The sequence below is a fragment of the Megachile rotundata genome, chromosome 6 (assembly GCF_050947335.1).
Source record: "Megachile rotundata isolate GNS110a chromosome 6, iyMegRotu1, whole genome shotgun sequence".
NCBI classification, from domain to species: Eukaryota; Metazoa; Arthropoda; class Insecta; order Hymenoptera; family Megachilidae; genus Megachile; species Megachile rotundata.
Window position 1 is genome coordinate 2,560,406 of NC_134988.1, and position 17,882 is coordinate 2,578,287.

The following is a 17,882-nucleotide window of genomic DNA, read 5'->3' on the forward strand; positions in this document are numbered from 1 at the left end:
CGTTACCCCTTAAGAAAACGTTGCTCGCATCATCAAAGCTTGCATAAGATTGACAAAGCTGACAGACTCCCAGCAAAACACAGGATTTGGCGGGAGAGAGCCAGTCGCTTCTTTGTCGGTTCCTCTCTTTTGGACCTCCACCAGAGTATATCTGTGATTGTCGACATACACCGGTGAGGGTCCGAGTGTACAAGAATGTAATAAAATATTCGATCTTTCACCGACGTAAATCAAACGGATCCTGTCGATAAATAAAGAAACATGCTAATGCGTATATCTTTTTCTATTCTATTACCGACTGCAAATTACCGACTTCACCATAAAAATTCGCACAGTAATGGAATGGGGTAGCTCACGCGTGCAACATTTTTTAGAGTAGATCACCGATCGATGACGCGCGCGTTAGTTAGAAAGAGACAGTAGATATACTTCGAAACAAAGTTATCATAAATTATCATTTAAATATTTATATTATATATATTATTAATTATTAATCTATTACAAATTGCGTTATATTTCTAGCTATTATTTTATGTATTGTTTGTAATTAATTATTTCTTCTATTGAAACACTTATAATTTTCGTATTTAAAAATCATTAAAACTGCGATTTAACGGGAAAACTTGTGAAAAACTAATTAACAATAAATCAAAGCGTATTTTTATTAATCAAACTAATATATATTTGCCACTAAATAAAGCGTAATAAAATAATAATACTTTTTGAGCGGGAAAAACCCATGATTCACTGGGTATAAAAGGGCGTGCAGCAAAGGCTGCGAGCGCAGAACGATCTTTGAAGTACTACGTGCCGGACCTCTTAGAAAGCGACGAACTGGAGCAGTTTTAACTGGTAAGAGCCTACAAGATTCTTAGTTTTGACTAGACAGCGGGTATCAACCATTTGGATACGTGATCGTTGGGTAGTTCTAGTATCCAGCTAACGCAGACTCCCTGTTCAAACGGTCTTGTCTCTGAAACTCCGTAAGTAGAGTGCTATGCTCAGCCCCACAAAGGATTAAGACATCTCTCCAGTCACTCATACATTTTTCTTATTTTTTAACCGACTTCGAAAAAGGAGGAGGTTACTTAATTCGATCAGTATATATATATATTTTTTTTATGTATGTTCGCCGATTACGCCTAGCTGGATGGACCGATCGGAATGAAACCTTTTGCATCTGGTAGGTGCTGACTCCCCATTGGTATCATTACCAAAAATATTTTCATTTTTTAGTTGCAAAGGATTATTTTTTCTATGCATGTTCGCCGGTTTTTTCCTAGATGGGTGATCCGATCGGAACAAAGCCTTTCGCATCTTGTAGAGTCTGACTCCTCATTGGTACCATTACCAAAAATTTTTTCATTTTTTAGTTGCAAAGAATTATTGTTGCAAACAAAATTGAAAAACTAATATCCATGTTGTCCTTTACTTAATTATGCTCATGGCATTTACGCAGACAAAAAAAGCCCAGAAGAACTGTCTCACAGTATCCTATACAATTCTCCCCATTCCACTAAAAAGCGTGAAATAAAATAATTTTCAGAAAAAAAATACACCGACTTCGAAATGCACTAAAAAGTATAAAATAATTTCTATTTCCTAATGAAGTAATTTCTATTTCATTCAATCATACAATTACGTAACAGATATGAATGAAACCTATTTACTCGTTAGGTAGTATATTAAATACATTTCAACCTTTTCGGAGGCGGAGCGAAATTAAAAATACTTTAGTAAACGTTGCTGCCAATAATCAGTTGATTGTTGTTCGGTCGCGAACCGAAACCTTTGCCGCGGTTAAACGATTTATTGCAGGGCCCAAGCGGTTCGGCGCGTAAGCCATCATCAATAGTTTTTACTTCGGAATACGGGTCATCGGGGACCCTATTGTCTATCACATCCGGCCCGAACGAATCTTACCGTAGACATGCACGTGTCATAAACCAGCTACAGCTGTACCTCTCGCTTAAACAGTTTTTGACGAACAAAAAGCATAGAATTTTTCTTGACCGTTACTTTCGGAAACGCGAGGGTGTTCAGGCGATTTCTTTTATAAAAAAGTCAGTCGAACGTTGAAGCTTACACGGTTCGGATCGAGAGTCGAAGACGTCAATCGTGACTTAGAAGTTTCCGCGTAACGCGACGTAGCATAGCCAATGCAGGGTGGTTCGGAAATCATTCACGACGCCATTCGAGTGAGACCCTGCACTCCTCGAATGGGCCACGGTAGGATGGTTAAGTCACACACTGTATACTGTTCGTGCGAGTCCTACACCCTCCAACGGGCCACGGTAGGGTGGTTAACGTACATACACTGTACACTGTTCGGGCGAGCCCTACACCCTCGAACAGGCCACGGTAGGGTGGTTAAACGTACACATCAACATGATCCGAGTGAGTCCTACATTCTCAACTCGATCATTGTGAATAATCTCACGCAACGTGAATTATCACTCAAAACGAACAACGCTGAGCGAGACTCTGTTCTCCTCAAATCGAACGACAGTGAGCGAGACCTTGTTCTCCTCAAAACGATTCTCATTCAATACGCAATCAACACAACGTACACATACTCGTACACATTTTCACCGTAGAATCATTAACGAACACATATTTTTGTAAGGGGTTTTTTATGCCGCAAGGCTTTTTCCCCTAATTCGAATCGCTAGAGCCAATAAACGATCACGACTTTTCAGGCTCAATTGTGTCTAAACAATTTTTATTTACCCTCTTCCTCAATCGAATTCATAGATTCCTTGAAACACGAAATTTCTCCATGTTGGACAGATTTCGACGATACAATTGTGGTATGGCGTATTGGAAATTAATAAATCCTGAGGAAGAATACGAAGCATTATAGATATATCTGGTAATATACGTAAATGTAACGAGTGCATTTTCATTTCGCAACGTTTCTGATATAAATGAAATTGAATCGACTTCGTTCGTATGTGGAAGCCATGGATCTAAGAACCTATAAACGGAGCCCACGACGCGGGAATTACCAAATTTGCGGCAGATGGGCTCTATCTTTGTAGTATATGCGGCGATCGAGTCTTTCCGTCCCATACTCTATGAATCTAGATAGACCATAGTTACATTCTATACGCACTAACACCTACTTCACGCCGTGCTGTCGAGTTATATGTGTAGAAAAAAAATAGCTATACAAGCTTTGCCTATGTTCGGCTGTCCAAAGGTTGACATGTTCAAGAAAATCTTTTAATTTTGCGCCGTCTCCAAAAAGGTTGAAATGTATTTAATATACTACCTAACGAGTAAATAGGTTTCAGTCATATTTGTTACGTAATTGTATGATTGAATGAAATAGAAATTACTTCATTAGGAAATAGAAATTATTTTATACTTTTTAGTGCATTTCGAAGTCGGTGTATTTTTTTTCTGAAAATTATTTTTTATTTCTTTCATTTGTAAAATTTTTCTTTTTAGTTATCGACCGCATTTCAGAGAATAGAATAAATGTTATAGAATAAATGTCACTGCCCTAGGTATTAGTTAATTAGTCGACAGTGCATGAAATATTTAAGTTATTAAATTTTTATTTTATATTTTTATGTTTACATCAAAACATATGAAATTAGTTAATTATAGATCGAAATAAATTATTAATAAGAAAATTAATGTATTTTTTTGTCGATCTAAAAAATTGAAAAAACTAAGCCACTGTAGGATGCATGCGTAATACAGTAAATATTCGATATGTGCACCATTCTCGGGTCTGAACTGGTGCAGATATCGTACAGTTCCTACATTGATTGATGTTTTGCCGAACGTAGAAAAGGACTGCGAGCGAAGGATACCGAATGTAAATAAACGGAAACATAGCGAGGGATAATACTAATGCAAGAGTAAAACTTCTTTATTTTCCATTTTTTCGTTATCCAACTTTTACTAATAGATTCTTCATATTTTTCTGATTAAAATAAGACTAAACACTAAATAATTTAGACTATGTATAGTACATGCTCGATATATGCACCATTCTCGGGACCGAACTGGTGCAGATATCGTACACTTCCTACTGTGACGTCGTCCGACGTTAGAGTTAGTCATGTGACGTCATCCAACGTTGGAGTTAGTAATAACTAACGTAATAACGTTATACTCATATACTTTCGCTACTTCGAGCTTCTCTCGCTTTGCGTTACGCATATAATCTACCGCCAAATCAGCAATGTAATCATAAGTAACATTAGAACTACCCAGATAACATCCTATAAACCTTATTCCCACATCTCAACTTTCGCCGAATCAATATCTCTGACATAAACATCCTTTTCAAAAGACAAAACAACAGATAACGACTGACAAAATTCTTTCCCCCTCCGTGATCAGTAGGCAATATAAAAGGGCCTGGAGATCGCACGGTAGCGCTTCCATTCCGATCCTTTCCGGTGCCTGGATCATTCCAGTGCACTACTCTGTCACGGGTCCCAGCCCCGATATTCCAAACCACGGGTTCAAGCCCCGACAAGTTAGATTCTCTAACTGTTACTCCTGTCCCTACTCACCTCCAACTCTACATTATTACGTCGCGCTAACCATTAAGTATATCTCTGTAAAATTGGTCATATTTTGTTTTCAAGAATATACCTTTATTTCATTTTATCTTTATCATACAGTTATTTGTGCCTCAAGAAACCCTCCTATTCGTACAATCCCTACGAGCATTATATTCTAGAGCAGTTACCTTGATTTAGTCGAGACCGGTGGTGCGAGAATCAGCCGCACGGTATCAATAGTGTGTTTGACGTCTTTGCATTTACTTTGGCTCATGGAAAGAAAGCGACGAGGAGGGCGTAGATACCAATTACGCAAGCTAGTAAGATCCTTCCATCTCCCAACCCCAGTACAAGTCGCGCCGCTTACTCATAACCGCGTCGCGAACATAGAGTGGAAACTAATACCAATCAACGTACCAAATCAACAATCAACGGGAAGTATCGAGAGTAAGTCACTGTGCTACGTTAAAACACCCGGGATCCCTGGCAGATGACGGGCGTACGTACCGCATGGCCAAAAAGATTGTACAATTAGCGTCAATACCGGTGAGTTCCTCTCCTATTTTACGTGAACCGCGATCCGGGTCGTAACAAATTGGTGGCAGCGGTGGGATACGAGGTCTGTCCCAAAAGTATCCGACCTTCCTTCATATTTCTCTGCTAGTGTTATCCTGCGTCATCAGGCTGGTGGCATCCTTCGAAGTAGTCCCCTATTGATTGTAGAATACTCTGCCAACGACCTTTCCACTTATGGAAACAGTCCTGGAACTCGTTTTTCGGAATAGCCTTTAGAGCTTTCGTCGTATTAGTTTCGACCGTTTCTTTATCGTCGAATCGGTGTCTTTTGAGTGGCATTTTCAATCTTCGAAACAATAAAAAATCGCAGGAAGCTACATCAGAACTGTAGGGAGGCTGATAGAGCTGTATGACTTTGTGCTTCGTCAAATATTGTTGCACAAGATTCGATGCATGCGCTGGTGCGTTATCGTGATGAAGAAACCAATCACCGCTTGACCAAAACTGAGGCCAAAACTAGTTTTCGGTATTGGAAGATCACATTCTAGTTCTCGCACAGTCAATCGACGATTTTTGTTGATCGCAAGTCGCACACGTTCAATATTATTAAGTCTTGTTGTCGTGGAAGGCCGCCCGCCCAGAGCGTGGGTTACTATCAACAGATGTGCGGCCATCTTTGAACCGCTTATACCACTCTTTGATTTGTGTGTTGCTCATATACTCATCCCCAAATGCCTTGTTCATCATATCGATGGTTTCCGCACAACTCTTTTCGAGTTTTAAGGAAAATTTGATGCAAATTCGTTGCTCTGATCTTTCCCTCATTTTTCACAACAGCAGAATGCGACGAACGTAAAAAACGCTTCGTACAGAAATGCACGTTGCACATGAACTAAGGCGTCCCGACGAAAACTATGATATCGTGGGAGTTCGTAAAGCTTTGCAGTTGATACTCATACCCGGCAAATGACGCTAAAATTGTCAGGTGCGAAGAAATTAAAGAAGGTCGGATACTTTTGGGACAGACCTCGTATATTTACAATCACCCCGGCGAATGTGGCATGGTGTTACCTTCCAAGTGACAAAGTGATTTTTCTTATTGTGTTCACGAGTTAAAGTGACTAATCGCGCGTCAAAATATATCTCAGTCTACCTCCCGCACTCGACAGGACAACAGCTAGCCCCAGGGCACGCTCCAGTACAGTGTCGTCACTCGGAACCTTTAGTTGAAGTTTTCAAACCGCAATTTAGATTGTCATATTTTCCTCCGGTCTTCGCATCAGTGACTAGCGCGAACGACTAGCCTTGCGCTTAACAGCTGCGACTAAGTCGATTGCTGCATAATGCAGGTACGGCTACAGTTCAACCTTTAATACAATAAATTCAGTTATTTTTTCTTTTGCATTTCAATTATCTAACTTTTAAGTTTATTTCATTCGAGTCAGACTAAACAGAAGAGAACACGAGGCTGTCGTGCCGGTAAAAGAGTCCAGGCGAAACGTCGAAAAATTTTGGAACGGTCGCTGTTATTAGACCCTGCGCGTGAATTCGCCGCAAGTTCGAACACATGCGCTGCTCCAGAACTAATTGACGCAGTGCCGACCTTTGACGATCAAGTCCAAGAAGAGTCAAGAACAGAAGTTTTAAACGACGCGAACGATAATTTTAATAAAGAGACTGTAGGAAATATCGTAAGCAATGCTGTGGACCCTGAAATTGAGGTCATAGATTTAGTTAGCGACGACGAAAGCGATACAGATACCGTACCCTTCCGCGTCTCCTCACCGATCGAGGAAATCGACACGGAAGTTGCGATTAAAGTGCGAGATCACGAGTATATCCCGCATCATATTTTGTTAACCCACGTACGAAACAAGGATAACGTACAACCGAGTCCCGCGGTACCTTCCACCCTCGCGACACCCCCGTCACCACCAATGGCTACCGAGCCTTGGGAATATACGCTCCGCGAAGCGGTAAATACTATCCCCATATTCGACGGAAGTAACATTTCCGTCTTACAATTCACACGCGCATGTCGACGCGCCCGCGATATTGTACCAACTCAGGGTGAACGAGCCCTCGTAAAATTAATTTCTACGCGATTACGTGAACGTGCCGCCATCGCTACAGAAGACGAATGCATAGACGATGTAACCACGCTATGTAACCGCTTAAAGGAAGTTTTCGGCCCGAACCGAACAGTCGACCATTATCGCGGAGAAATCGCGAACATTTACATGGGTATTGACGAACATATCCTTGATTATACAAGCCGAGTAAAAGATTTACGCGACGCAATCGAAGACTTTCACACGATGCCCATAGCCGAACTCGAGACATTGGTAGTGAATAGTTTTATCGATGGATTAATCCCGAGCATTCGGCCGGAGATAAGACCACTACGCGATCACCCCGTATCCCGCGTGTTTGATGAGGCAATCCGAGCCTACAAACAGTTACAGTTAGATAAGCAACGTTATGATAAACTGCACGTTGAAACTCGCCGTGTGCAATTTTCGGAGGCGCGAGATAAAATTCCAGAGCGTCGATACACATCACCACCGCGTAGACCAATCACTCCGGCACGCGATACATATCGTTCCTCCACTCCGCAACGTTACGCACGTGAAGAACCACCGCGCTACAAAGTCGAGCCGAGATACCGCTCCGGTCCCCCTTATCGCACGGATTATATTCCAGAACGCCGCGAAGATACACACCGCGCCGAACCACCCCAACGTGTTGACAACAGATCAGCATACCGCAGTGATAACCGCGACACCGGACCGCGTCAGCTCGAAAACGCGCGCCCGAAAGGCCCCGCACCGACGTGCTTTTATTGCGGATTTTTAGGACACGACATCCATCAATGTCGTAAACGCGCTTTCGCGAATCAGAACCGTTCGGGAAACGAACAGTTCCTCCCGAGAAACACGGATCGTCACCGGGAGGAAGCAGTAAACGCGAAACCGGTCCGCCCGATATCGAACGAAATCCTAGAATCTCCGTCATCGGAGTCAACGAGGACGTAATTCCGCAGGTCAAACTTTCAGCCCCCGAATTGTTGCATGAATGTAAATTCATGATTGATACTGGTGCAGAACCCAGTCTTATAAAAATTGGCTCGTTAAACAAGGACACTCTTATCAATACTAACGGAAAAATAAATATCGCTGGAATAACTAGCACTCGCGTACCGACTATCGGTTCGACAAACATTTCATTTTTCGGAGTAAGCTCCAATTTCCAAGTCGTGTCGGACGATTTTCCAGTACCCATGGATGGCATTTTAGGGAACACTTTCCTCAGCCAGGGCGCTGAAATCTCGTATACAAAAAATCATGTCACATGGAAGGGTGGTATTATTCCCTTTTGCAACCGTGCTAACCAAGTTTACGTTACAAAGAGGTCAGTAACTACAATTCCTATACTCACCAAAGGCCCGTGCATCGGATACGTCCCCCGCCAGGAAATAGCCCCGGGTGTTCACGTTTTCGACAGTCTCATACGGAGCCAGAACGGTAAATCAGTCCTAAGATGTATAAATACATCCGAATCTGATGCTCAATTTTCCATGCCGATCTTCGAATTGGAAGAGGTCGAGATAATCTCCAGTAACGTAGACCCGACGGACAATTTTTCTACTTCCACTAACGACGACGCAAACTCTAGATCGTACGCCGAGGCGACGAAAAATTCAAATCTCGCGAACCAAAAGATTAATCTTATAGGCCAACGAAGCCCAACGCAACGTATCAAAGAAATATATAGTAGCATCGCGACCGATCATTTAAATTCCGAAGAGACCGAGCATGTCCAAAATTTAGTGACAGACAACTATGATCTCTTCCACCTCGAAGGCGACAGGCTTGGGAAGACCACTGTCGTCGAACATAAAATTCCCACTACTGATACAGTTCCAATTAATGTTAAGCAGTATAGATATCCACCTATCCACAAAAGCGAAATAGATAAGCAGATGAAAGAGCTTTTAGACAATGGTATCGTTGAACCATCTACCTCACCTTACAACAGCCCTTTATGGATAGTTCCAAAAAAACCCGACGAGCAAGGGAACAAACACTGGAGGATGGTCATTGATTTTCGCGCACTCAACGAAAAATCCATCCCAGACGCTTATCCGCTCCCCAGTATTTTAGAAATACTTGACCAATTAGGCAACGCCAAATACTTTAGTGTATTCGATCTCAAGAGTGGTTTTCACCAAATCGGTATGGACAAAAACGACGCCGAGAAAACCGCCTTTTCCACACCTTTTGGACACTATCAGTATAATAGAATGCCCTTCGGACTGCGAAACGCCCCCGCGACTTTCCAGCGTTTGATGGACGCTGTGCTAACAGGTTTACAAGGTCATGAATTGTTCGTCTACCTAGACGATATTGTAATATATGCGCGATCACTCTGTGATTTGTAACTGTAATTTACTGTAATAACTGTAATAACTGTAATTTGTAATTATTTATGTAGATATTAATTAATGAAGCAAATATTCTGATTAATATTTAACGATTTTAACATAATATTATAATTTAATAATATTGTAATTCGATATATTCTTTGCCCCTTTCTAATTACATATATGTAAAAATTATATGCATTTAGTATAGAGGTAACTTGCGTAGCTTTGAAAAGTGAAAGGCAAACTGCGAATTTTTGGGGTATAAAGGAGCAAGCGGAATACTCATAGGGTGCAGAACTATTTTCAAAGTAGCACAAACTGGACCTCCTAAGAGCAGTATAACACGAAACAGTTTTTGCTGCTAAAAACGAAAAAGATTTTTTAACCGACTTCGAAAAAGGAGGAGGTTACTCAATTCGACCAGTATATTTTTTTTTTTTTTTTTTTTCCTATGTATGTTCGCCGATTACGCCTAACTGGATGGACCGATCGGAATGAAACGTTTTGCATATGGTAGGAGCTGACTCCCCATTGGTACCATTATCAAAAAATTTTTCATTTTTTAATTGCAAAGTGTTGTTATTGCAAAAAAATCGGCAACTTCTTTCTTTTCTCTATGTATGTTCGAGCATTGCGCCTAGCTGGATGGACCGATCGGAATGAAACCTTTTGCATATGGTAGGTGCTGACTCCCCATTGGTACCATTATCAAAAAATTTTTCATTTTTTAATTGCAAAGTGTTGTTATTGCAGAAAAACCGGCAACTTTTAAAATAAACTTTTCTCGATTTTAGTGCGCTTTCAATATCTTATCGCGGACATGATTCTGTGCAATTTTATTCATATACAAATTTCGCGGAAATGTTTAGTTTTCGAGATATTAGCGAAAAAAATTGGTATTAACTTTTGAAATCAACGTCGAATTATTTTAATGTGCTTTGAATATGTTGTTAGGGGCGTGGTTCTGGACAACTTTTTCCTCTTGCGAAATTGACGGAAAGCTTTTGCTTTCGAGATATTACAGAAATTGTTGTTAACTTTTGAAGCCAACTTCGAACGATTTTTATGTCCTTCTAATACGTTATTAGTAGCATGATTCTAAACGAGTTTTTCCTTATGCATAATTGGCGGTAAGCTCTAGTTTTCGTGGTATTAGCGAATAACTATTGTTATTATTATTAGTGGAACGCCCCGTGCTATGCACGGGAAAGACAAGAAAGGGCAATTACAATGCACTGTACCAAAACACTAACTAAGCTTTGCCGCTTTGACACGCAACTTATGCAGCAAGATGAGTTCACGTTGACGTTGGTGTATTATTCCCATTGCTTGGTAAAGTCTCCCTACCGTTCTAACAAACATTTTTTTTATTTTTTAGTTGCAAAGGATTATTTTTTCTATGCATGTTCGGCGGTTTTTGCTAGGTGGGTGGTCCGATCGGAACAAAGCTTTTCGCATCTTGTGGAGTCTAACTCCCCATTGATACCATTATCAAAAATTTTTTCATTTTTTAGTTGCAAAGGATTATTGTTGCAAAAAAGTTGAAAAACGAATATCCATGTTGTCTTTTACTTAATTATGCTCATGGCATTTACGCAGTCAAAAAAAGCCTGGAAGAACTGTCTCACAGTATCCTATACAATTCTCCCCATTCCACTAAAAAGCGTTAAATAAAATAATTTTCGGAAAAAAAATACACCGACTTCGAAATGCACTAAAAAGTATAAAATAATTTCTATTTCCTAATGAAGTAATTTCTATTTCATTCAATCATACAATTACGTCACAGATATGAATTAAACCTATTTACTCGTTAGGTAGTATATTAAATACATTTCTACCTTTTCGGAGGCGGCGCAAAATTAAAAATACCTCAGTAAACGTTGCTGCCAATAACCAGTTGATTGTGGTATGGCGTATTGGAAATTAATAAATCCCGAGGAAGAATACGAACCATTATAGATATACCTGGTAATATACGTAAATGTAATGTCTGCATCTTCATTTGATCAACGTTTCTGATATAAATGAAATTGAATCGACTTCGTTCGCGTGTAGAAGCCATGGATCTAAGAACCTATAAACGGAGCCCACGACGCGGGAATTACCAAATTTGCGACAGATGCGCTCTAGCTTTATAGTATATGCGGCGGTCGAGTCTTTCCGTCGCATACTCTATGAATATAGCCCTTTGCGGACTACCGCCGCATATATGCGTTCTGCGTAAATCATCAAATTGGCCGAAGAACTCATACTTGCGTTTGGCGAAAACAGTTGATTGAGCCGAGAAACGCGTACATGTGTTCATGCACGTAAATCTGTGCATGTATATATAATATGTCCAGAATATGACTTGGAATGCTATGAACGAAAACCGCGTTTAGGCAGAAATATACGCCGGCAATTTTTAATGACTATCGCGGCAGGAGCTCGGCCCCACGGTTCACTTCGAACCGTCCCGTCCGCAAAGGGCTAGATAGACCATAGTTACATTCTATACGCACTAACACCTACTTCGCGGCGTGCTGTCGAATTATATGTACAGAAAAAAAAATAGCTATACAAGCTTTGCCTATGTTCGGCTGTCCAAAGGTTAACATGTTCAAGAAAATCTTTTATTTTTGCGCCGCCTTCGAAAAGGTTGAAATGTATTTAATATACTACCTAACGAGTAAATAGGTTTAATTCATATCTGTGACGTAATTGTATGATTCAGAGAAATAGAAATTACTTCATTAGGAAATAGAAATTATTTTATACTTTTTAGTGCATTTCGAAGTCGGTGTATTTTTTTTCCGAAAATTATTTTTATGTCTAGACTGGACAGCATATGTAAGCCATCTGGATATTTGATCGCTGGGTTATAGCAGCTAACAAAAACGAGCTCCCCATTTGAGAGATCTTGTATCTGAAACACCAACTGGAGAGTGCTATGCTCAGCAACAGGAAAGTCTGAGACATCAAATCGAAAGCGGTACAGCCACTCTATTAACACGTTCCGTGCCGCGTGGGGCGTATGCGCCCCACGCTGAACTTTCCGTTCAGGCCGGGCAAGCCGCTTAGTAGAGTAATGTTTAGCCAGGTATTTGTTAAACTAATTCCTAGAAAAATAAATTTATTGCTTTTGTGTATTATGCATCTTAAAATGTATATCCTTCCCTTGATGATTATGATTTTTGCATTATTTTAATCATAGTAAAGTATATGCCAAATAAAAAAAACACAAGTCTAAAGCGTGGGGCGTATGCGCCACAGTTCAAAAAACGGAAAGTGTTCAAAAAACGGTCCGGCAGGGAACGTGTTAAATATTTTTATCGAATTTCTAACTTCTCAGGCTTCTTATTTGCGCGACTTGGTTTCTGTAGCCTGTGTGTTTTGGGTAGCTTGGTTGTTCATCTATTTCCAGTATCGTTGGGTTATAACAGCTGGTGAAAGCGTGCTCCCCAGTTAAGTGATCTGAATTGAGTGTCAATTCATGTTCTGACGAAAAGGGCAATTTAAGGGCGACTAAAGAGTAACTGTACTGTATGGAATTAATAATCGATTGAAACTTCAATTAATAATTTTTAAATTAAAAATTATTGTTCTGACACAAGTTAGGATTTCAATAAACCTTTGTAAAATAGCGTATCTTGCGTATCGTCCTTGTAGTCGACTATAAGCGCTTTAGTTATTCGATTAAAATTTCTAATTTTGTAGCAAATTCAGTTTAGAAACGAAATCAGAAGCCGCGTAGGACTCATTGCAACATTCTAGAGGCTAGATTCCGAGATAATTAACTGGCGAATTGCGTTTATGTTCAAGTGGATTCATTTAACATTCACAGATTATACGAGGTCTGTCCCAAAAGTATCCGACCTTCTTTAATTTCTTCGCACCTGACAATTTTAGCGTCATTTGCCGGGTATGAGTATCAACTGCAAAGCTTTACGAACTCCCACGATATCGTAGTTTTCGTCGGGACGCCTTAGTTCATGTGCAACGTGCATTTCTGTACGAAGCGTTTTTTACGTTCGTCGCATTCTGCTGTTGTGAAAAATGAGGGAAGGATCAGAGCAACGAATTTGCATCAAATTTTTCTTAAAACTCGAAAAGAGTTGTGCGGAAACCATCGATATGATGAACAAGGCATTTGGGGATGAGTATATGAGCAACACACAAATCAAAGAGTGGTATAAGCGGTTCAAAGATGGCCGCACATCTGTTGATAGTAACCCACGCTCTGGGCGGGCGGCCTTCCACGACAACAAGACTTAATAATATTGAACGTGTGCGACTTGCGATCAACAAAAATCGTCGATTGACTGTGCGAGAACTAGAATGTGATCTTCCAATACCGAAAACTAGTTTTGGCCTCAGTTTTGGTCAAGCGGTGATTGGTTTCTTCATCACGATAACGCACCAGCGCATGCATCGAATCTTGTGCAACAATATTTGACGAAGCACAAAGTCATACAGCTCTATCAGCCTCCCTACAGTTCTGATGTAGCTTCCTGCGATTTTTTATTGTTTCGAAGATTGAAAATGCCACTCAAAAGACACCGATTCGACGATAAAGAAACGGTCGAAACTAATACGACGAAAGCTCTAAAGGCTATTCCGAAAAACGAGTTCCAGGACTGTTTCCATAAGTAGAAAAGTCGTTGGCAGAGTATTCTACAATCAAATGGGGACTACTTCGAAGGATGCCACCAGCCTGATGACGCAGGATAACACCAGCAAGGAAATATGAAGGAAGGTCGGATACTTTTGGGACAGACCTCGTACATTAATTTAATATTACGCTATAAAAGTTTATCTTGTTCTTTTGCTAAATTCATTCATTACAGGAAATTATAATATCAAATACATATACTTTTTATACTTTTGCAGTAATAAATGTTAATTGTAATATTCATTATTCTCGTTAGCTAATTGAATAAACCTAATTATGGAAAGGTATTGACCTATGGATTTCACTCCTTAACAGCCCACAACACGAAACCAACATTTCTTTAGATATAGTTATTATAAAATCGAGTCGTTGAATGGATAAAAACCCCTCTTTATCTCATGAGCGCTATTAACTTCTCAGCCTAACTTCAGAAACATTACAAATGTAAGAACATTTGATCGCATTACTGTCAGAAAGTTAATTAAATAGATCGTCACTTTTCGTAACACATGGAAAGTCAATACCACGTATTGCTTAGAATATTTTAACAAATGCTATTATAATTATAAAATTTATTTATTGACCCTAATATTGCCGGTTTGGGCGTCATTGAAACGAAAAGGCAGTTCTTAGTGACTGATATAGTTTTTAACGCGTTAAAGGGCAAAATTTCCAACTAATTCTTGAGAGAAAGTAACACCGGAATTGTTCAATTATAAAACTAAAGAAAACTTTGTGATAATATACTTTTACTAAAAATATTAAAAGGTAATAATAAAGCCAGTAATAATGGTAATATAGTATATGTGAAGAATTTTGTTACTGAACTATTTTTTAAATGCTATTGGTGCCAATTGAATTTGCTGACGTAAAATGAAATCATTATGAATTAAGAATACTGCAAACAATATAAATAATTAATAATACGAATAAGATATAATGATTAATAAAAAGTAATGTCATAAAAAATAAATTTTTTGTGGTAAACTGGGAAAACACCTTTTTGTAAGTTCTTCGGAACAGTATAAAATATCGTTTGTTGCGTTAGAATGTACAACCGGTGTATGCGTAAGGAAGCTTAATATAAATGCTTAAAGGCATTAAAGATCTTATTCCGACATTGTGTACGATCGATATACAGATTTATCATGTAACTTTAAATAAGTCAGTTACGCACATAAAGAATTATTTGTTATCCGTGAATAACGGATTATTCATTATTTATAGATATGCCAAACTTGAAATCCAACAAACTGTTTCCAGTGTATAATTGCTACTTTGGGACGGCCCTAAAAATTAAGTTAACTGGACTACTAATTAAATATCGAATATTGGAACTGAAAATGGTAAATAAAAATAAATATATATACAACAATATTTATATGTGTACACACACACATATATAAATATTTTTACAATTAATATCACTAACCGCACATTCTTGTATACTCGACTGCCAATCTTCGGTATTCTGTAGAAAGCCAGCAATAGCAGTTTTCAAAACACGTGAAAACACTTCAATTTGTTGCGCAGCTGTTGAGATACTTGTAATTTCACCTTGGAAACCAGCATCAGATATAAGCTGCAAAAAAGTAGAAAAACATTGAAAAACAGAAACTGATTAAAAATATAAGCAAGATAATCATAAAATAAAGTATGATATAAAATAAACTAAATGTAATAATGATATTTTCATTTTCATTGTTACATGAAGTTGTTACTTATACACTGCTCAAAAGAAATATGGCATAGAAAAATTGTATGTAGAAATTGGCTAAAACTGACGGTAATTCTGTCAAAAATCATCGCAAAATTATGTTTTTTATTTTTAAATTGAAGCTTGGAATCTCTACTTTAACCAGTTGACTGTGTTCGACGTGTATACACGTCGAACCAAATCTCTACTGCGGTGCGTTTGACGTGTACGAGGTGTGACACAAAAGTAACGAGACTAGTCCAATAAATCATTGTACCTGCAGAATCAGTTCTCCGTGACATTATCACCTTCAAAGTAGTCCCCTTCAGCATTCACACACTTTTGCATTTGGTGCTGCTATTGCTGGTAACAATTCTGGAACGAGGTTTTTGGAAGTCCCTTTAGGAGATTCTCCGTTTCTGCCTGAACCTCTTTAATTGAGGTGAAATGGGTTCCCATTAAGCAAAATTTAACTTTAGGAAATAAAAAAAAGTCTCATGGAGCCAAATTAGGTGAATAAGGAGAATGCCCCATCACAGTAATATTTTTACTGGTCAGAAACTACTTGGCAGACAGTGCCGTGTGAGCGGATGCATTGTTCTGGTGCAACGACCATCCATCGCTTCATAACTATGGCCTTTTTTTCCTCATTTTTTCACGAAGTTTTTTTAGTATTTCAATGTATTAGTACTAGTTAACAGTCTGACCACTGGGAAACCACTCAATCATTACAATTCCATTAATGTCGAATTTTTATTTTGACATGCGTGCTTTTTTGGGTTTTGGGCATCTTGGAGACTTCCACTCCATTAACTGGTGCTTACTTTCTGGGTTATAGGTAAAAATCCATGTCTCATCACATATTACAAAAGAGTTTAACAAATTTTACAAGAAACTTGATGTTTATATGCTGTTCGATTTTTACGTTAGATATTTTTCCGGCAGAATGCAGTTGCACGTGTTCACTAAATAACGCAATACTTCCAAATGCTATGACCGATTCAATCGAAATTGGCAACATGGATAGAGGAGGTATATGGGATGATGCCACAAAAAACAATTGCTGCCAATTCCATTGTTTTTTCAAGCTACAGACCTAATCTCGTTACTTTTGTGTCACACCTCGTATACCCGTCGTGCAAAATAAAAAATTACCATTCACTATAAAAATTCGAAATCTCAATAAAATGTAATAAGAATATTATTTGGTGGTATGTTCCCTTTACGTTACCAATACGACCGCTACGTATTAGGTCTAGCGGAAAGTTCTGTCCGTTTTAGAATGGTTAGGTTAATTCTAAAAACGGACAGAACTTTCCGGTAGACCTAATATTTCATATGGAAATATTCCATATACTGGAATATGGGGCTCGCGTATCAAAACTAATTACATACCTAACCCGCGAGTTGGACGACCAGCGTTGATTTGCTGAGAAACTGCGTCAGCAGTTAGCAGGGCTAATAATGGCACGCTGCTTTGTGAGGTAAAGTCTTATACATTTTTACACAAGACTTGTTTATGTATAGTATTATGTCTTGACAATTTTCAAGCTTTTAATAAGAATAACATATTCAGAAACGAATTGTTAGTTTTTTTGACGAATAAAAATGTAATCCTTCCTGGTTTTTCGTAAACTGTATAATAGTACCATTTGCCCTGCGTTCGACGTGTATACTAGGGTGGCCCTTAGCTATAAAGCTCGATTTTTTTTTTTTTTTTTTCGAATTTTTCATCGTCTCACCCCCCAAAATTTTGACACTTGATGAAAAAATGATAATGTCAAAGTTTCAGCATGATTGGATAACAGGAACCCGTGCCGCAATCGAGTTGAAGTTTTGAAACTTGTACAATTTCAGGTTATCGTCGAATATATTAGTGACATTTTATTGTAAAAGTATCAGTGAATATTTTATAATGAAATTATAATTTTTTACACGTGTAATACTAGCATTTACATACAATTACAACACATACATATTTACATATTTACATACAATACATTTACACACGAATGTAACGTAGCTTTTAAGTTACCAAAGAATGTGATGGTTGGGAGCTGTATA

General features: G+C 38.8%; 1 protein-coding gene across 4 annotated transcripts in view; it reads right to left on the bottom strand.

Moving 5' to 3' along the window:
• The window catches only part of TH1 (negative elongation factor complex member TH1), a 75,248-nt gene that overhangs the window by 32,210 nt on the left and 25,156 nt on the right, over positions 1 to 17,882 (bottom strand). For 3 of the 4 annotated variants that reach the window (XM_076532667.1, XM_076532666.1, XM_076532669.1), the window contains exon 5: positions 15,555 to 15,704. The exons of the other annotated variant lie outside the window; for it this stretch is intronic. In XM_076532667.1, the coding sequence (XP_076388782.1) occupies positions 15,555 to 15,704 (150 nt within the window). The remainder of the gene's footprint in view (positions 1 to 15,554; positions 15,705 to 17,882) is intronic. 4 annotated transcript variants of the gene reach the window in all.